At 45.2% G+C, this 22,482-nt stretch overlaps 1 protein-coding gene across 2 annotated transcripts in view; it reads left to right on the top strand.

Annotated features, from left to right (window-relative positions):
* MTHFD2L (methylenetetrahydrofolate dehydrogenase (NADP+ dependent) 2 like) overlaps positions 1-22,482 on the top strand; it is a 197,573-nt gene that overhangs the window by 34,223 nt on the left and 140,868 nt on the right. For both annotated transcript variants that reach the window (XM_075565482.1, XM_075565473.1), the window contains exon 3: positions 1,878-2,000. In XM_075565482.1, the coding sequence (XP_075421597.1) occupies positions 1,878-2,000 (123 nt within the window). The remainder of the gene's footprint in view (positions 1-1,877; positions 2,001-22,482) is intronic.

Here is a 22,482-nt window from a genome sequence, read left to right as displayed (position 1 = left end):
AGAGCCACGGCTTTCGGCTTTCTCAGTCGCGGCACCCGAGACAGAAAGTCTTGCTACATCTGTATTTACTGTATAATTGTACAATTATGTTCCAATCTCTTGCAAAAACATAGCATTATCCAGTGTAATATGTGTAGCCTAGTGCCCCTGCTTTGGGTGGCACATACTGCAAGTCCTGGTAGGTGCAGGCAGTGTTAGGGTTAAATGCTTCCTCGTGAGTCAGCATGAGAGTCCAGCAGCACACTACTAATTGTATTTAAATGTAGCCATAGCCAGGTGAGGGCTAGTGGCAGTTGGAAGCATCATGCCTGGGGGGAGGGGGGTGGTTATACGTGTCAGCACCGTGGGGTGATGCCTGTTCCACCCTTAGACCTGCCCAGTTTTGGGGCAGAGTCAATAACCCCTCCCCCCAGGTATATAAGATGCTTCCTTCCCAAATTATAGGAGGATTCTCCCACACGGGCAGATGCGGCTGTGCACAGCATTCATGGACTTGCCAAAAACAAGCTGATACTGCCGGGTCACTGCGACATACAAAAACTGCAGGAACCTCAAGGAGAACCTCTGAGGCGTTTCGTACTGGGAAGCCCTTTGTGCTTCCCAGCACGAAACGTGTCAGAGGTTCTCCTCAAGGTTCCTGCAGTTTGTTTTTGGCCTGTCCATGAATGCAGTGCACAGCCATCTTCCCGTGTGGGAGAATCTTTCTCTGCTGTTACTTATGAGACTGTTTGAACGCTCGTCCAGGAACTGATTCTACAATCAAGAAGCAGAGTGTTCTACAATTTAAATACTTGTGCATTTTTGGTTAATCCAGCTCCAGGGATTTGTTCATTAGTCCTTTGGGCTCTGGTTGATCTTTTCATTACGGTCTTCCTAGACTTCCCCTTAGTATTATCTGGTGACATACCATTTATAGGAGCAAAATGGGATCCAGCTGACAGTACTCCGGATGGATAATATTAGACATTTGTTACTCCTTATTGCATTTGAATATATATGCATTGAATTAGTTGCCTATTTATGTGCTTTTGAGCCCTGTTTTGGGAGGTGTTTCCTCCATTCTTTCCCAAATTATAGTAAGATTTCAGCATGTAGCCTCCTTCATAGTGAGCAAGGTGGTTCTACCTCACCCCATCAGGGGGTAAGGGGGTGACGACTAGCCCCAAGGGCCTCAAGCCTTTGGGGGGCCTTCTCGGGGACAAAGTGACTGCAAGATGCGAGGGAAAGTGTTCATCAGTAGTGTGTTATGAAGTACCTCTAATGCGTGGGAGATGGAATCTGTTGTCCTGCCTATAAATGGTACAATGCTCCACGTCTCCTGTCTAACTTACTGGAAAGGGGTTCCTGTGGGGTCACTCTCTGCCCCTGGCAGATCCCTACAGGTTGGAGGCGCTGCACCAGACGACGTTCACTTGCCTTTCCCCATACCAACACTGAAACTCAAGCTTCCTGACAGGCAACTGGTGAGCCCATATAGCACCAAGGCACACCGTAACAGCCAGATCTCCCTAAGGCTACGCTTATAGTGCCGGCGACGGCGACGGCAGGCTACGGTCGCTGGAAAAATAAAATAGAGATGACTTCCAGCGATCACGACCAAGCCGTCGCTCCATCGTGTCGCGCTTAATATAAGCGCACGCGACGGCAGCAATGCATTTATTTTGATGCAACGTCGCGTCACTGTCGCCAGCACTATAAGCGCAACCTTAGGGGGGAGGAAGAGGTATTACATATGCATCAATACATTTTTTTTTATTTTCACTTGCAAGAAAATTTAGCAACCTCAATGATTGAAGAAATGACTTTTATATTTTGAGTATGTTTCACTTTCACAATTTACTTGCATTACGTCTCATGTAAAATCTTCTATTTTTCAGGCATTTCAAGTGAAGTGATACTAAGACCCAGTAATATTTCTCAGGAAGAACTTTTGGATATTATAGCTAAGTTAAGCAAAGACTCCAGTGTCAGTGGCTTGTTGGTACAGTTACCTTTGCCAGGTATGTACATTACTTTATATACTGTATAACCATTGAAGTTTTGTGAATATCATCAGTGGTTCTTGTGACAGTATCACACTATATTCTGTCTCATCTTTTTTTGCATACCGTATATCCCACTCCCTCATCCTGTTTGTCCATCGTATTCCAAGGAAAAGAAGACTTTTTCTATTTGAAGGTTGAGTGGAGTCGCGTTTTTGTCTTTTATTCTATCACCACATTGTGTTTTACATATATATCATTGTGGAACCTATCTTCTATTTTGAGTATTCTTTATTCAGTGTTGTTTTGATTGTTCCACCACAAGGGGTCACTATTGCCTTACCTTTATTTCTTTCTCTTATTCTTTCACTGCCTGTACTTTCATCACACTGTTCTAAGCACCAATACTGTTATTTTTGTATAGTTCATTAAAATATGAACCTTATTCTTTTTGTATATGCACACATACTGTATGTCCATCAACAGATTATAATAAAAAAATTAAGTACTAAGACAACGTTATGAGTAGGAACCCACTGGCTACGGTCCAGTGGCTTCCACCTATGGGTCATAGACTATCACAACTCAACACAGGTAGGGTTCCTGGAAAATAAATATATAGGTAATGTAACTGGAAAGCAGAACACACTACTGGGATAATTCAATATACTGTAGTCTGAAGTGGCCGATTGCACCGTAGAATATTTGAAAACCCACACTGACTTGGATGGGGGTTTCTGACCAATCACTCTGAGTATTTTGCATAACCCTCTAAATGATGGGAGTTGATATAACATTAGTTAATATAATAATATATAATTTACCATTTTTAACTTACTTTTGCAATTTTCACAAAATGTTTTTGCGAAAGTTCATATTGCTTGGGAATTCATGAAAGCCTGGCAAAATGCTATATTTGTGTTTGCTAACGATACTGCTCTGCCTGCAGCCTGGGATAAGGGTAAGAGGCTGTTTATATTTATTATTTATTTGTAAATGTTTTGGGGGTCTTATAATGGGTATTGGGGTTTCTATGAGAGATGTTGAGGGTCTTCCAATGGGTGTTGGTTGTTTTCTTAGTGTGATTTGTATGTGTATTGCTATTGAGTGTTAGTGTTCGACTGTAAAAGTGTATTGGGTGTTGATTGTTAGTAAGTATTAAGGACTGTGATTGAGTAACAGAGATAGTGAAGATGTGAAGGAGAAAAAAAAATAAAATAAAAAAGTAAAAAAATAGAAAAAGATTGTGTTTGTAGTTTGTTTTAGTTTTGGTAGGTTGTTAGCAGTAGTCAGAAGCTATTGTTAGTTTTAGTTACATACTGTACAGTAGTTAAGAAAGTTGGTTTATTTAATTAAGTTAGTTATAGTTTGATATTAGTTTACTTTTAATTTTTAGAGTTGCATAGTTTTCCTTTTATTTTATTTTTTATTTTCACTTATTGTCTTCATAAATTAGTTCCTTTTTATATTGTTTGTTGTTATTTTTTTTCTTACTATAGGTGAGAGGAGGAAGGGGTGGAGGAGTGTGAGGACATGAGAAACAGTGGGAAGGACGGGGAGGCCGGAAGACCATAGTAAAGGGGATTCTCCCATGACCCGGTTTAAAATGAAGTTGTCCTGGGAGGACCAAACAATCAGAACCACTACCACTGCTATTAATAGTGCCAGTGCTACCATGTCAGCAGCAGCAGAAGGGGAAAGAGTGGAAGTGGTGAGGAAGGGCACTTATCCACTTTGTAACCAAAGCCCGGCACCCAGCCCTTCACTTTTATGAGTATGTTAGATGAGGAGGTGGAAGGGCTGCAGACAGTGGTGGAGGTTTACCCTTCAACCTCTTCTTTGTTTGAGTCAGTGTCTGAGTGACAGCCACCACCAGAGTCTTGCTGCTGCTGACTACAATATTGTGCCAGTTGAGGAGCAGGAAGGCACAGGCAGGGGGACAGTTGAGGAGGAGGGACAAGGTCAGTCCCCTACCGAGCAGAATAGTGTTGCTGTTGCTCATGGCTCTTGGGGTGATGATGATGAGGAGGATGATGAGAGATAGGAGGACACAGTGTCTTGAGAGGTAAACAACTTTCACCCCTGCAGGAGGAGGGCTCTACCATCCTGGGTGTGGACATATTATAGTTTGCCACCCCAGGGAACTGTGCATAGTTCAGTAAAGGTTCATTGCACTATATGTAGTGCCATAATTCATAGGGGAAAGGGGCTCACCTTGAGACCGCCACCCTGCACAGCTATCTGCACCATCATCATAAAGAGCTCTGGAATGTCTATCTCATGAAGTCTTCTGCTAGACTGGTCATAGAATTATTACCACCACTGTTCACACTACCACTAGGAGAATCCATATGCCTAGGATTGCTCAGACAGGCAGTTATTGTTCTCCTGAACCAGTGCCATCTTAACATTCCCCACCATCATTACAACCACGAGTAGTTGCATCACAACCATCACAGCAGGAACACTGTGTGAGAAAAGAGGCATGATCAGGGACTGAGTGTGGGAGACCATTGAAGCCGTACTACTGGGCATTGTGTAGCATAGAGTGTCTATTCTGTAATAAAACAGTCAGTAGGTGTAAAAGCGTGGCTGAGGGAAGAGAAGCCATACTGGAAGACCAAATGTTAAGTTATCATCCCACAGTGTATGAGCTAAACAGACAGTGTTGGAGAGTCAGCTTAGTCAGCAACAACATTTATCTCAGTGGTCAAACTATGTTTTCTCACTGAATTTATTTCTCTCAGCCCCTACAACTGTAGCATTGGTCACACACAAAAAAACTGTTCTGTAATTAGAGTTACTCATCACAGGACACAAAATAAAATAAAAGGACGACAGTGTATGTCCTTAGGCCCTCCCTCTCATGATTGCGGTAAAGATGAAACAGCTAAGGTCATGCATATGGTGCCGCGACGTCGCCCAAAAACAAATGCATTGCCGTCGCATGCGCTTATAGTAAGCGCGGCGGCGACTATGCAACGGAGCATCGCGAATTTTGGAAGCTGGCAATATTTGATTTTTCAAGGGCTGTCGCCTCATGTGACAGCCCCTGAACCAATCAAATGCCAGTAAGACCGCGACGCCGCCACAAAGCGAAATATAACTTTTGTTAGCGGCGACGGGTGACATCGCGCGTCGCCCGTCGCAGGCACTATACGCTCGGCCTAAGACATACACGTAATAAGGCAAGTACTTTGCCAATGTAGATGTCACGTTTGTGGCCGGCAAAGCTGTATGTGTTCTGACTTGTTTGGGCTCCCACAAAATGGTACAAAACATTGTTGGTGGTGATGGACACTAGTGGTGGATATTGATCAATTCTGACATGGTTGTGATGGAACTCTGGCAGCTAAGTCAGTCAACAGTGCAGTACTCACACAGCCAGTCAATAAGAACATTTACATTTCCTTTGGAAACAATTTATTTAAAAAACAACAATTGTACTTAATCTGTATTCTGTAAATTTAATCTGCTTCCTCCTCAGGAGCTGGTAACATAGAAACTGACAAAACAAAGTCTTGGGAAATAAGATTCATTTTATTTTCCAAAGAGGATAATCGTATTTTAGTAGCTCCCTAAAGCCCTTGCCCTCAACTGCAAGTATTTTGGTAAATTTAATATTCAGCAAAAGAGCCTTATTGTGTTTGTGATTATTAATGTGCACCCTTCACTAACAGTGGCTTGTTGTATTGGAATATTAGACATAATTGGTCCACCACTTGTTTGTCTAATTATGCTAGAGGGCCCCTTTCCTTCACACATATGCTGTCCACTGCTAGTAGCAGCTCGTGCTGGAGCTGCTCCCACCGACTACTCATCATCATTACTATATAACCACCATGTACATCGTCATGATGATTCATGATCTTTATCACCACCAGCAAAACCCTTTGATTCACCTGATCAACTACTGGAAGTTGAGCCATCTTTCTTCAGATCTATGTCACTGCTTATGTCCTTCTCACTTCTTTGCCATGTAGCCTTGTAATGACTGGTCATGTGCCCTATATGTGCAAGGGTATCAAGATGGCTTTCTGCTTTCCCTCCCGCCTCATAATGTCACAACAGTGACTGCATCCTCATTCTTGCCGTTTTTTTATGTGCAGCCATGCCTGGTTTTGGCTACCAGTCTCCCCTCCCTGTTATGCAAGACTTGAACCTCTGCTGGAGGAGCTACCAGGAGTACTCACTATGGATTGTGATTGAGTGCAGTGTACTAGGAAAGAGCTTTGCCTAGCCTGGGGTACATCTACTCTCGGTAGTCAGGAATCGTGAGGACCGCGTGGTCTTGAATAATAATAATAATAATTTTAAACGAAAATAAAGCCAAAATGGAGAAGCCATGTGTGAAAAACTAAGTACAGTACACCCTTACTGCTTCCATAGGCATTAAAATGCTAAGTAGCAGACAGGTGCTGCTAATCAAATGCCCTTGATTAATTGATCATCAGCAAGTGTGTCCACCTCTATAAAAGTCGAAGTTTTAGCAGTTTGCTGGTCTGGATCATCCAGGTGTGTTAACACAATGCCAAGGAGGAAAGACATCTGCAATGATCTTAGAGAAGCAATTGTTGCTGCCCATCAATCTGCGAATGGTTATAAGGCTATTTCGAAACAATTTAAAGTCCATCATTCTACAGTGAGAAAGATTATTCAAAAGTGGAAAACATTCAAGACAGTTACCAATCTTCCCAGGTGTGGACGTCCCAGCAAATTCACCCCAAGGTCAGATCGTGCAATGCTCACAGAAATTGCAAAAAAAACAAGAGTTACATCTCAGACTCTACAGGCCTCAGTTAGCATGTTAAATGTTAAAGTGCATGACAGTGCAATTAGAAAAAGACTGAACACGTATGGTTTGTTTGGAAGGGTTGCCAGGAGAAAGCCGCTTCTCTCTAAAAAGAACATGGCAGCATGGCTTAGGATTGCAAAGTTGCATCTGAACAAACCACAAGACTTCTGGAACAATGTCCTTTGGACAGACGAGACCAAAGTGGAGATGTCTGGCCATAACGCACAGCGCCACGTTTGGTGAAAACCAAACAGAGCATATCAGCACAAACACCTCACATCAACTGTCAAGCACGGTGGTGGAGGGGTGATGATTTGGGCTTGTTTGGCAGGCACAGGACCTGGGAACCTTGCAGTCATTGAGTCGACCATGAACTCCTCTGTATACCAAAGTATTCTAGAGTCAAATGTGAAACCATCTGTCTGACAGCTAAAGCTTGGCCAAAATTGGGTCATGCAACAGGACAATGATACCAAGCACACCAGCAAATCTACAACAGAATAGATGAAAAAGAAAAGAATGAAGGTGTTGCAATGGCCCAGTCAAAGTCCAGACCTCAACCCAATTGAAATGCTGTGGCTGGACCTTAAGAGAGCTGTGCATAAACAAATGCCCACAAACCTCAATGAACTGAAGCAACGTTGTAAAGAAGAGTGGGCCAAAATTCCTCCACAACTATGTGAGAGACTGATAAAGTCATACAGAAAATGATTACTTCAAGTTATTGCTGCTAAATGATGTTCTAAAAGCTATTGAACCATAAGGTATACTTAGTTTTTCACACATGGCTTCTCCATTTTGGCTTCTTGTTAAATCATGACACAGTGTAATATGTCATGTGTTGTTGTTCATCTGAGGTTGTATTTACCTAATTTTTAGACCTGCTAAGGAGCAGATGATTGTTATTATGTCCTGATATGTAAAACCATAGAATTCAAATTCACAATGTCAATCCCACCCAAATATGAGGCATAGCGCTAGCCTGTGGACTGTTGGTAAACTTGTTGGTATACCTGCCTGGGGCTCCCACACCCGGGTGTAGCTGAACAACAATCAAACGATCAGTCTGAGCCAATGACACCTTCCGCCTCCGCGTTGGGTGGCCGCCAGCCGGAGCGTCCCACCATAGATAGTGTCTGACAAAGATGGCAGCCTGGTCTCAGACCACAGGCCTTATGCACTGCATGGTGTCAGCCACTGTGTCCCTTACACTTGGCAGTAAGTGGGGAAGCGTCCCTATCTAAGGACCTTCCCTGAAGCAACCACAAGCTTACTTTGATGGGGCCTATTTTGGACCTAAGGGGTTAATCTGGCCTAGTCCGAGTGCCGCTGACACTTAGACCTACCTTCCCCTTCCTGGTTCTGGCTCCAAATGAACCCCTCGCACTCCTACCGAGCCAAATGTATCAACTCTCGCCAGGAACTTGCTGCAGCCCTATTGGCTAACCTTGTCCAGGTGATCGGGTCACCCCAGAGGATTCTGGAAGATGTAGTTCCCCTGTGGAGAAATATTGCTGGGACTGCGCCTGCGCGAGGTGCTACTGCGCATGCGCGGGATTCTCAAGATGGTGACCAAGTCACTCCATTTATCGGACGCAACCCCCACACAGCTCCTTACACTGGCGCGCACCTCCCACTGTCCCCTCTAACGGCACCCACACGCTCCGCTGACAGCCACAGTGCTCCGGACCGCAGGTAAGGGGAACAGGGGGACACACCTGGCTACATTTATATATGATGCATGCGTGGGAGTACGTCGGCAGTTCCTGTTGTGGAGGTGTTGCCTGGTGTCCTCATTGTCAGGGACACTTTCCAATTGCAGTGCGGAGTCGGAAGATGATGTCAGAAGTAAGACTTCTGTCAACTTACTAGTGCGCTGCCACACTTGCCTTGTTCACCCTACGCGTTTCGTAGGAGTCCTCCCATTTCTTCAAGGGGCAATGAACTGATAGATTGTCCTATCCACTGCCAGCTAAATAGAGCTATTTTCTGTAATCATGGAAACCGCACACGCTTCTCATAGGCAAAAGCTTAATCAGTGACACCTCTGTCTTCCCTCCCACATCTGGTGGATCAGTGATTCCAATACAGGAACAGAACCAATAGCGATAGAATAAAGGGGCTAGGAAATGAACCTTAGAATACATAAAAATGTTTTCTAAGGTTCACACCTCCCTGAGTAAGTCACCGTAACAGGTGACGAAACTAGTTGGGACACTTGACTTACTTTCTTTTGGTCCAACGGAGAGATGTCATCACATTGATACAGGAGTTACCGCAGGCAGCTCTTGAATTTGAGTGAGCTGTTCACAGCACCACACTGAAGTACACGGAGCCTTTCAAGTACAGAGGGACCATGTCTACCAACTATCCGTTCTGCGATTTCTTATAGTGAAATTGAGGTGAGCATAAGGGTTTCCATACACACCGTGGAGCAATCTGTATAACAGCAAAGATCCTTGGTGTTTTCACTCTGCATGAACTAATATACTGAGGTTACTACTGAATGGGACTTTTACCAACATACTGCCTTTCTCCCCCTGCTTCTATCCCTCTCCTCGCAATCTTTCTCTCTTCAGCCCACCCACCTCTCTCCCCCTACCGTCTCTCTACTTCCTCACCCTACCCTCTCTCTCCTCACACCCCACCCTCTCTCTCCTCCCACTCCCATCCTCTCTCTCCTCCTTTTCCCCATCCTCTCCTTTCCCCACCCCCATCCTCTCCATTCCCCACCCCTCATCCTCTCTCCTTCCTCCCAACATCCTTTCTCTCCTCCCACCCCCCATCCTCACACACTGACACAACACACATACACACATACCAAACATGCAACATTAGTGCAATTCACACACGCACGCACGCACGCACGCACACACACACACTTATATTCAACATATATAAACACTAAATAAACAACATTTGCATGCACATAATGCATTGAACACACATATGCATTATAAATACACACACATACACTGTACAGAGGAGCTGAGAGATCTAGAGAGGAGCGGCTATGGAGGGCTCAGAAGCGCCATCTTTTGCCTGGAAGCTGCAGTGTTTAAGCAGCTGGGCTCCCCTGTTCTCCTCCTCCAAGCCCAAACTGGGACATTTAGAGAATTGCCGGGACACAGGGACGGGTCTTTAAAAACTGGGATTGTCTTGGCTAAATTGGGACGTCTGGTCACATAGTGTAGGGTGCGTGTAGCGTGCATCTATATTTGGTGCGTGAGCTGCTAGTTAATTGGGCTTTCCCACCAGGCTAAAATTTTCCAGCCAGCCCTTGCTCCTCATAGTCCTGAAATACAATAGGGATGGTGGGTTAGGTTCCAGACCCCTGCCGAAAAAGCAGAAATCACCAAAAAATTGGAACATAGCCTTTAGACTCCCATACTCATGCATCATCTACTCAGAGGCAAAGGATTTATGCTCTGTGGCCTACTGTGAAAGCCTTTCTGCGCTAACACTCATTGGAAGTTGGTTTCCGTGTTATGTTTGCCTAAGCTGGAGCTCCTGTGTATAACTAGACCTGAATGTTTTGGACGATATTTGTGGTTGTGTCACGGGGGACCAGAACTTTTAACACCTTTTACCGGGATCACTATCACCAGATGGGACAAAGCAGTTAAATAAAATGGGGTTTATTCGGCCAAGCCCGCAGAAATGACAAAATACACAAATACAGGGTACATACACACCAACTTGGGGCCCTGGGGGGGAAGACACTAGGCACTCGACTAGGTGCAGGGGCCTGCTTCAGGTAGACATACCCTGTCCGCTTCACGTCCCGGCACCCCAAGGGGCTATCCTCGCAATAAACACCTTGCAACCCCTGCTGGTTGGATCTCCAGTCATTCCTGTAACTTGTTTTCGCCTCCAGAACATGTCCTCCACTGGCTGGGCTTCTCCGGCACTTCACTGCCGAGCGCTCTGCTATTCTGAGCAGAGCACTTTTGAGAAGCCCGTCATGTGCCTCACCGTAACCAAGTCTGGAGATTGTCTGGTACTCTGATCGGCCGCGCTCCTTATATAGCATTCGTGGCTAACCTTAACATGGAGCACGGAGCAGCGACCAATCTGAGCACAGATCCTACAGTAACAGCCAATCACAAGCCATAGGCTCGTTGTGCTTCACCAATCAGAGGAGGGGGCATGCTTACGTGCTCAGGCCCACCCCATGATGACGAGGATTCCGGCAAGCTGGAAATTTGAACTGGTCAATGGAAATCATGCCTACGAGCTCCATCTCGGCAACGGCTTCCCCTTGCCAGCGTCATACCGCCCGCTGGGTAAGCGCCAGAGTCTCGATGGAACAAAGGGTCTCAACCGCTGAATGCCCATCTGCAGACCTGATCCTCCGTCTTTCCCCGCTCACCAGATGGCCCAACACCTTGCCGCTCCCAACCTCTGCCTTTGATCCGTATTCCTATGCAGGCAACTTGGCTAATCTCATTACAGAGTCTGCCTCCATAGAAATGAATACACATTCACAGAATAAAACTTGGTTTATAAAACTTGGTTCTAAAACTTGCTGGCTGGGCCAGTACATATTAGAGGGAACAGCCTCCCTAACAATGCATTCTCACACCCCACAATACAGCCTTGCTAGCTGGGAGAAAATACTGTGTTACCGGGGAATAAAGTACTGATACATTTCCTACATCTCAAAGTCCTTTTCCCAAAACTCTTTTCTTTAGGGTCCCACTCATTTGGTGACTCACTTTTCAGCTGCTATTACCATGGACATGGCCACAATAACCACCACAATCACCAAACCAGTTCCATCTTTTTCCAATTTTAGACATACAGTGTATTTGTTTTATTATAATTCACTGAGTGTGATTCATCAGCAGATCACAGTGTGCTTTGTGTATAACACTCCCTCTCCCTCCCTGTGCACCCTCCTTGATGCACAAGCACATGGTGTGTGAACCCTATGTACTGTATAGTATCAGCATTAAGCAAATCAAGTGATTTTAGAGGATGTGGCGAAATAGCAAAATTCAAGGGAAAAATGCAATGGAAATTTGCTAAACCTTTTGATCTAATGCTTATCAAATTGCTTGTAAACTCTGGCTGATATTGGGCACAGTTCACCCAGTTTGCTGCCTCTTGCAAAAGTTTTGCAGATCACAAGTAAATTAACCCGTATATACTGTAGTATGCGTACCCTTTTTGTTTTAATGTCTATTGAATTTTATGTGTATAACAGACATGATATGAGTGAGGCCAATGTTGTATGTGATTTCACTAAAGTGTGATTACGTATTCTTTTATTTTTACTTTTGTTTTTGTATGAGTTTGTAAAACCGAGATTTCTGAGCTTCTGGCTTCATTTAATTTTATTGTTCATTATATGCTTACAGCCACTAGGTGGCGTTTTCAGTCCATGAATTACAACTTGCATAAAACATAATTTTTGATAATACAATACAGTACAGGTCTGTCCAGCTCAAAATAACTTGGGGGCCGATTCTTAAGTCCAATTGCAAGACTCGGGCAACACCAGAATTTTTTTTATAAACAGTCAATACAATTTACGAGCTCACATTTTTTTAGCGTTTCAATTATTAAAAATATGTAATTGTCGCTGGTATCATTGAAATGAATGGACATTACATTTTATCCAGCATAGGAAGTGGCTTTACACCCTATTGAATAAGGACATAAGTTATTTTAGGTAGGGATTTCTCTCTTGTGTGTTTATATTTTTACGTTTGGTGCTTTTAAACCTACTGTATTGTATATCGTATTGTAATTAGTATATTCAAATGTCAGAGGAATAACTGGATTGTCCCGCACACCTCAATACCAGACAAATAGGAGTTTTAAACATGATCCGTGGTGTCCTATCAACAGGATCCCTTTGTATTGTCTAGTAGAGATTTGAGAAACTGTCCTAAATGCATTTGCAAACCTTTATGCATTTTTTTTTTAACCAAAATTGGTTCCTGCCAAACCAGTTTGCTGACGTTTTAAGAACTAAAAGTTTATCAGAAATCACACAATCTCACCATCAATTCGCTGTTTTGCCAATGAATCACAGCTCAGTCTTAGTTCGCAAGAGATTTGTCAAGCATTTTCTCTTCTACCCTGCATAAAACCCATATTTCAGTGTCTGGTTAGCATTATTAATGAAAACACTTTTGTGAATTTTTACTTTGCGGTTACTCAGCTCTGACTGATTCACGGCTTTTTGTCTTGAAAAAAGGCCCCGGTTGGCACAGTTTGCAAACTCGGGTGAAAGCTTTGCACATCTCTACTATGTAGTAGTCATCTCGGGTGAAAGGAAAATACAGATAGTTTCACAGATCTGCAGGACGGTCTAGCCAGACCATTTATTGCATGTACAGGACTCATGAGATAGAAACAGCACAGTATTTCGGGAGATGCAGACCCCTTCCTAAAGTGACAAAAGCTGTGAATAAATACAGTTATAAAAGAAAAAAAGTCAATTTGATTTTCCTGCCAAAAGTCTGTTATGATATCATGGGCCATTTCCCCCCAAATTACCCTTTTTCAAGAGAATATATAAGTACAGTATTTTACTGTGTTTTTCTGTCATGTTGGATGTAGCATTGGGCTTCTCTGTCGTCTGTTGGCCATTTTCCCCCAACATGCTTACAATCTATGTTTGGTCAGGGGGTTGGAGGAGTGGCACACCGTTGTTTAAAGAAAAAGATAAATTAAGTTTCCCTTCCTGGTGCTCACCCTCCGCTGATCCCGGCGTCTCAAAGCTGAATCCAAGTTGACATGAAGAAATAAAGTGGTGGAGGAAGCACACGGGAGCCTTTCTCTCTCTCTCTCTCTCTGTCACACACATCCAGCATGTCACACACACACACACACACACACACACACACACACACACACACACACACACACACACACACACACACACACACACACACACACACACACACACACACACACACACACACACACACACCAGTATGTCACACACACACACACACACATCCAGTATGTCACACACACACACACACACATCCAGCATGTCACACACACACATCCAGCATGTCACACACACAGACTCAGCATAGCACACACATAAAGACAGATAGACACAGCATCCTTTGGACACAAGGAGGGAGGGGGGGTCGGGCGGGCTGTGGAGATGGTAATGCATGAGGCAGGGGGAGCACTTACTTCCTCTATAAACAGCCCTGGAAAGGATTGAGGACGTCACTGCTCCTGCTCATATAGAGCAAACCAGCCAGCCCAGGCGCTCAGCACACACACACACACACACACACCCAGCATGTCACACACACACACGCACCCAGCATGTCACACAGACCCAGCATAGCACACACACACAGACACAGCATCCGTTGGACACAAGGAGGGAGTGGGGGGGGGGTCAGTGATGGTGCGTGGGTGCGTGGGCTCCTGATTGGGATCGATGCTGGGAGGGGGGGGGTTAGTGATGCTGCTTGGGTGCGTGGGCTCCTGATTGTGATCGATGCCGGGCTGGGGGGTCGGTGATGCTGCTTGGGTGCGTGGGCTCCTGATTGTGATTGATGCCGGGCTGGGGGGTCGGGAGGGGGGGGGGGTCAGTGATGCTGCTTGGGTGCGTGGGCTCCTGATTGTGATCGATGCCGGGCTGGGGGGTCGGGAGGGGGGGGGTCAGTGATGCTGCTTGGGTGCGTGGGCTCCTGATTGTGATCGATGCCGGGCTGGGGGGTCGGGAGGAGGGGGGTCAGTGATGCTGCTTGGGTGCGTGGGCTCCTGATTGTGATCGATGCCGGGCTGTGGAGGATGGGAGGGGGGGGTCAGTGAGGCAATGGTGTACTGTGGATATGGTGTACTAACCTTCAAGCAGAATACAAAAGGAAGGATGATTCGTGTGCGTGGGCTTATATAGAGCCTGTACTGTAGCTGGCAAAAAAAAAAAAACCTTGCATCGCGCCAAGTCCCGTCAAACCAATCAGGAAGAAGGATTTTGAAAAAAAATGTTTTTTTTTTTTTTTAAAACAAGCATAGAACCGCGTGCGCTGCGCGGCCATGAGGCTGAGTCGCCAGGAGGCCAAATCTTGTTGGCCCTGGCGACCTGGCGACCGTATTTGTCGAGCACTGGTAATAAGTATAAAGTACAAATACTTAAATAATAATATTTTCTTGGTTACCATATACATGTGAGAAGCATGTGAGAAGCACTTAAATTAGATAGCAGATCTATCAATAGCCATTTATATACACGTCGCTGAACAGTTGGATCAACAAAATATACACTTTATATACTTGGAAGCTCTGTCCTGGCCATAAGATACTACTATATCATTGGTAAGAGATAGCACATTCAAAGGGAGGCTTAAATAGTATAAATAAATATCTAAACATATACTGTATATATATATATACAGTCAGTCCTCGTTTTACAATGCTTCGCTTTACAACGAATTGGTTATCCAACGCTATGCAATGCATACCTATATTAATTTTTACAACGCCAAAACGGCTTATCCAACGCTCTTACGACGCTTTGCAAAGTTGTTTATGTGTATCTTATTATATATTAGTGAAAGCACTGTATGCCTGTCTGCATCTTCCTGTGTCCCTACGGACAATCTGATTGCACCTTTGGCCTGTCACTCCGCCTCAGGCCATGCCCGCCCCCGCACACCTCTCATTGGTCTGTGGTCCGCCCCCGCACAACTCTCATTGGTCTGCGGCCAACACCACTGCCACACTGTCCCACCCCTCACTGACCTACCCCACTGACACACTCTCCCACCACTCACTCACTGAGCTTTGGGAACGCTTGCCAGCACCTAACCCTCACTGCTCTGAGAGATTTGCACCTAACCCTCACTGCTCTCAACCCAGAAAACCCTGACCGCCTGCTACCACAACAGAACTGCACAATCAGGTACACAGTCTTATTGCTTTCAGCACTGCAACATTCCACACCCTCACACAACACCACACACACCGCACGCTCACACCGCCTCTTACGGCCTACACTGCCAACACACCTCCCCTTCACCTCACCGCACTGTCTCATCCTCACCTCTCCAACGGACACCGCACCCCCCCCCCCCCCCGAGGCAGTAGCGCTGTGTGATCCTCACATCACCAACGGACACCACACGTGGCCGCAGCTCCTCTGGAGATCATACCACACAGAACCAACATTCCCCGTGTCTCCCTGTTTCCCACGCTTTCACCTCCCCCGCCGGCACTGCTACAGTCAGCGGGGGAGCGGAGCGAGCGCCCGGACACCCCCCACGGCTCTCAAGCACGCGCCGCGCGCCCCCGCGCTCTCCTCCTCTCCCTGTGTCAACTCCCCCCCGGTGCTCCGCTCAGCTCTCCCCCCCGGAGCTCCGCTCAGCTCTCCCCCCGGTGCTCCGCTCACCTCCCCCCCGGTGCTCCCCTCACCTCCCCCCCGGTGCTCCACTCACCTCCCCCCCGGTGCTCCGACAGGCAGTGGATACGCGGCGCCTAAGATGGCGGCACCCGGAAGGACCCCCTTCCTCCCTCGCGGAGTAAGATGGCGGCGGACGGAAGGAGAAGTGACGTGTGTGTGTGTGTGTGACACTCTGTGTGTGGGGGGGGACACTGTGTGGGGGACACACTGTGTGTGTGTGTGTGGGGGGGACACTGTGTGTGTGTGTGTGTTACACTGTGTGTGTGTTACACTGTGTGTGTGTGTGTGTGTTACACTGTGTGTGTGTGTGTCACTGTGTGTGTGTCAGACACTCTAGGGTGGGGACCGGAGCTATGCATGGGGGGGGGGGGAGCAGGAGCGGAGAGAGAGGGGGGAGCGGAGAAACATACAGGGGGAGTGGAGAGGAGGGACACGGAAATTGTAAGCAACCCACCCCCCCTCCTTTCCACTGCCCCCCCCTCCTGTCCACTGTCCCCCCCCCTCCTGTCCACTGTCCCCCCCTCCTGTCCACTGTCCCCCCCCCCTTTTGTCCACTGCCCCCCACCTCCTGTCCACTGTCTCCCCCCTCCTGTCCACTGTCCCCCCCCTCCCGTCCACTGTCCCCCCCTCCCGTCCACTGTCCCCCCCTCCCGTCCACTGTCCCCCCCTCCTCCTGTCCACTGTCCCTCCCCCCTCCTCCTGTCCCTCCTCCTCCCCTCCTCCTGTCCACTGTCCCTCCCCCCTCCTCCTCCCCTCCCCTCCTCCCGTCCACTGTCCCTCCCCCCCCTCTCCCGGGCAACGCCGGGTCTCTCAACTAGTATAATATATATATGTAACGGATTTTCTGGCCTAGCCTGACCCACCCAATCTCACATTGGCCCCTGTGGTCTAACCAGTCCCCATTACAGTGTAGTGTCTGGTGGTGCACCTGTTGGCAACAGGACTCCTGAGTCTCCCGCATGATGTTGTGTGGGGATTGCCAACCCAGACAGGCAGCTGAGGTAGTGTGCTTGAGTCCTACCTATATCCAGTGCAGCGCCTCCACCTCATCAGGATCCCTGCGTCCGCAAGGGGATGGTTCTGATGAGGAACTCCTTCTTGGTGATGCCTTCCCCTGCTGAGTAATTCCAGACTCACACAGTGAAGTGTCTTTATTCAAGTCATCTTTATTGGCATGGTGGTATGGGCCAGCTGCCCCTCACAGCTATCAGCTTAGCCGCTCATTCCTTTGCTGCACTCCATCTGGAAAGTTCCTCCTTCTCCTAATGGAGTTGCTTTCCACCTCTCCCCTTAGGGAGATTCAACAGCTTCTCTGTCTCTCTGCTCAGAGCTGCACAGACTCACAGCTAGCATGAGACTACTGCAACACTGTTGCAGACCTTCATGTGCCTCTAACTGAACAGAGGCAGCACAACAACAGGAACTGAACCACTAACTTTAGACAGTGCTGTGTCTTATATCACCTCAGGAACAGGCACATCTCTGATGTCACTAAGGGTGGACACCAAGCATGTTGTCACTTCCTTTGGGACATATATATGACACTTCACCAGGGTTTGAGGGCAAATCTCCATGATGACTACTGGCAATCCTGCATACTTACCAGGTTTACTGCCAGCATGAGAAAGAGATATGTACACCAATTATACACATGGCTACATATATATATATCATATAATATAATATTATACTATATAATATATTATATTATTAAATTACATGATATATTATGTTATATTATATATATAATACAGTATATACACTATATAATTTATGTGTGTGCTGCATATCTTATTGCCTGAGTAAAATATTTTGTGTATTTTAGCATTAAAAATGCCTTCAGGAACGGAGGTTGGTTGTACTGGCTTTGCATGTTTGAGACTGAGAGTAGGTCTTCAGCACACATTATTAAGGTTATGGTGGGTAAAAAAGTGACAAAAACCCTCCACAGTAAAGCATATAGCAACTGTAAATATTACTGTATATTCATTTGCATGAACCTCACACTGAAGAGACCCACAAGGTCGAAACAGTCTGTCTGTGAGTGGGTTTACTGGCTTTGCATCGCATCCCAGCCTATGTTTAAAAGCTGTGTTTAAAGCAGCATGCATTGGCTTAAGGGTTGTCCATGTAATGTGAGCTTGAGACAAAAGGTGGCACTGTGCTCATTTGCATGTCATTTCCCAGAATCCCTTGCTGCAGTGGAAGTGCTGTGTGCTGGGTGATAATGGTGAAAGGCAGGGTTGCAGACCTGTCTGAGACATGCAAATGAGCATACAGTAATATTTCCATTTGCTATTTGCTTTACTGTGGAGGGTTTTTGTCACTTTTTTACCCACCATAACCTTAATAATATATACACACACACACACACACATCCCAATTTTGTTGATCCAACAGTCCAGCAACGTGTTATAATTAGCTATTCACAGTTCCACTTCCCACTTTTATATAGTCACCAGCACACTACAGTGGTATAGTTTTTTTTTTTTTTAAACTTGAAGTTTTTATTAGATTATGCAAAATTATACAGAAATACAACTTGAATAAAGGGAAAATTATCAGGGGGGAGGTGGGTACAAAATTAAAAAGGGGAGGGAGGATAGGGAGGAGAACAGCCTTTTGGTAAAGCAGCAATAACATAGTACATTTCCATATAACCACACACTACATTTCGTACAGAGATAAGAAAAAATCTGGGGCAACCTCTTTCTTCGGGTATTTCTAGGTAAACTGCAGTGATATTGAGGGATATAGAATTCTTAAGTTAAGACATTATATAACTTATAAGCACATGCCAGGGGTAACAGCCGGAATTATCAGCTGAATTTGAAAAAGGGGAGGATTTGTAATATTATAGGCTGAGGAAATTTTGGGATACATTTCTGTTTCCTATAAACATTATCCAGGGTAGCCATACTTTCTGAAACTTATCATATGTATTGTTCAAAAAGCTTGTGAGCTTTTCCATTGTGCATATAAACCATACCTTGTTTCTGATTTGCGGGATTGATGGAAGTTTGTCCTGTTTCCAAAGACCTGCCAGGGTACATCTTGCCGCGGTGATAATGTGGGTTATTAGCTTATTCTTCGCTCTGGTGTGGCCCTGGAGTGGTCTGATTAATAAAAACAGCCATGGGTCTAGGGGGATATCCCTGCTTAAAATATGGTTGATCCAGGATCTCACTTGCATCCAAAGAGCCTGTACATAGGGACATGACCACCACATATGCAGAAAAGAAGCTACCTCGCCACAACCCTTAGGACATATAGGGGAGTAGCCTGGTACATATTTAGCAATATTTTCTGGTGTATTGTACCAACGTGTCATTACTTTATATGCATTTTCCCGAATGGTTGAACAGATTGAGCTTTTGGCTACTGCTTCGAAAATGTCCTCCCAGTCCTCATCCTCCAACTCCTCGCCTAGATCAGCTTCCCATTTCTCTATAAATTTAAGTTTAATTTGATCTTCGACCGGTAGGACAAATTGGCCGTATAGTGTCTATCAACCTCTCCTGTGAGTCGGCTTCCAGACAGAGTCTCTCAAACCGGGAGACAGGGCTTGTGGGTTTAACTTTGTCAAAAAAAAGCTTTTAATTGGAGGTAACGAAAGATTTCTCCTGATGGGATCCCTTTGTTTTTAACCAAATCATCAAAATGCGTCACTTTGCGATCTTGGCTAATATCAAAAAGTCTACAAATGTTTGCTTGCCGCCAAAACCTAAAAGATTGTCTGGGTAGTCCCGGGGTAAAATCCCTATTTCCGAAAAAAGGAGTCATTAGGGAGTTTGGGTTTTTAAGCTTGTATTTAAACTTAAGTCTATCCCACAGCTTGAGGGAGTGTGTGTGATCGATGGCAAGATCGGGTGTTCCAAGAGACCTTTTCGGTTAGGTAACCATATAATATTTTCTATTGGAGAAGGGTATACAGTGGTATAGTTTAATGGTCTTCTTGATCTTACTATCCTGTCCTGTTCCCTCCCCTATTACGGTATTGTCTGACTCCTAGTGCCATATATGATTTTAGCATTTACTCTACAGGCATACCCCACATTAACGTACGCAATGGGACCGGAGCATGTATGTAAAGCGAAAATGTACTTAAAGTGAAGCACTACTTTTTCCCTCTTATCGATGCATGTACTGTACTGCAATAGTTATATACGTGCATAACTGATATAAGTAACGCATTTGTAACAGGCTCTATAGTCTCCCTGCTTGCGCACAGCTTCGGTGCAGGTAGGGAGCCGGTATTGCTGTTCAGGACGTGATGACAAGCGCATGTGTGAGCTGCCGTTTGCCTATTGGGCGATATGTACTTACTCGCGAGTGTACTTAAAGTGAGTGTACTTAAAGCGGGGTATGCCTGTATTGTGTTATTAGATTTCATTCCATTACTTAGGTTATATGCTAGTTTGTATCGATTTCTGAATACTTGAGTCGTTCCTATTCTGTAATTTTTTGTTATCTTTAATACAATACTAGAATTATTAGTTAATTTATTCTGACTGCCATCCTGCAATCGGAATCGGCTGTGTTGTTAATTAGGGTACTATGTTAAGGTGCTTGTTATATCTCAGTCCTTGTGTGTAAAGTGATAAGGAATTTCTCCTTATGCATGTCCCATCTTCGCTACAGTACATTACTGTTAATGTCCTATGCTTCCAAACATATATGCCAATTTAGCTCTCTTTCCAAGGTATACCCGCAGGTATACTTTGTGGCACCCATCGGTGAGTGTCTATACCATTAGACTATGAATATTTTGTACCTTTACTGCTACATTATATAGTTTGTTGTATGTCTCTACATGATCCCGTTTGCTGTTCGTTATATTTTTTCTTAAACATTTAAAAAAAATAGTTTTTCTCTCTTTTCTTGTGAGTGGGTGTGCGTACATTCACATATAACTTTTACGCATGTAAGTAGACCATAACATCATGATAACTCATTTTTGGTGTGAAAATCAAACGTTTTTTTTTGGTAACACTTGTACAGGATTGAAGAAGTTGCTCAGTAAGAAAACGCTCTGAAATCAATGATACTGACTTTGAAGCCTGGAAGCCTGGTTCAAATCATAGTATCAGCTTCTAGGGCAAGTCACTTTATCTCTCTGTGCTTCAGACACCAAGCATACTTCTGCGGCAGCTTTTATTTTAAAACTTCTCGGGGCGTAGCGGTTGCATTTTCTAAATTCCACGCACTTCACTGCATTCATGCCGCATCATGCCCCAGTCACGCTGCCCAGCACCCGCAGCTGATCCGCGGTTGATCTGTTTAATTATAATGGTTTAGATTTAATTGGGGGCAATTCTTGGCGTATCCGCCAGGTGGCAGATATTCATGAATTGTAATGAATTCTAATGTGCAACAGTAATGTATCTACTTGCAGGTGTTTAAAAAAACCCACAGTGGTCCATTGTGAATTGACCTTGGTACTGAAGAAGTTACAATACTGTATCAATTTAGGCGTTTCATAATAAAAACTCAATGCACAGTGTCTTTTTTACATAACTGTACTGGATTTCTCCTGTCCTGCAATGAGTACACCGCCGCAGTCCATGTGCAAAAAGCCCGACATAACGTACGCTTATTTAATATGGTCCGCAATTAATGCAGCAGATGATAATATGGCCACAGTTGGTCAAATTTATCAATATTTTATCGAAAATTATGACTTTTACAAATTTTCACCAGATGCTCGTGTGTGAAAGCGTGCAATAAGGAAAAAGTTATGTATCGATCCGTGTTTTTCTCGTATTGCTCCTGCACACGGAGTTAGAGGAGGGTATTGGTGTGTTGCGCCAGATATTTCCAGTATCTTTGATCATGGAGACTTCAAAAGGCGAAAGGTCATGGTAAAACCAACTAAGATTCGTCAGTCCCAGGCCAGCAATGGAACAGTGCCGGCACCAGCACCGGCTTACAATAACGGTCCGACCGTCAGTGAAAACCTGGTGACCGGCAACCCTTGCTATCTGTCCCCGCCTGGATACCTGCAGCCTGAGCAAGATTTCACGTACAGATACCAGCAAGATTGCATGTACCAAAAAGATTTCCAGCTTCATCAGCTGTCAACTACAGGTGTAGCAGGCCCGCTGTCACCTGTCAACTATTACAAATGAATGGTGTGGGAGAGGTGTAGATAAGAAGTAGAAATACTTTAGCCTTGTGTGTGCGGGGGCGAGGGGGAGAGCGCTGTATGCTGGATCAGTGCAAAGAATCTCATCCTGGGAGTACCCCTATAGTCCCACCCCCTCCCAACACTGCCCACAATTTTCAATTTAGCCCAGTATCTGAAGAGGAGATTACACAAG

The sequence above is a fragment of the Ascaphus truei genome, chromosome 1, assembly GCF_040206685.1.
Source record: "Ascaphus truei isolate aAscTru1 chromosome 1, aAscTru1.hap1, whole genome shotgun sequence".
Classification (NCBI taxonomy): Eukaryota; Metazoa; Chordata; class Amphibia; order Anura; family Ascaphidae; genus Ascaphus; species Ascaphus truei.
Note: the sequence above shows the minus strand (reverse complement) of the source record. Positions and strands in the feature narration are given on the sequence as shown.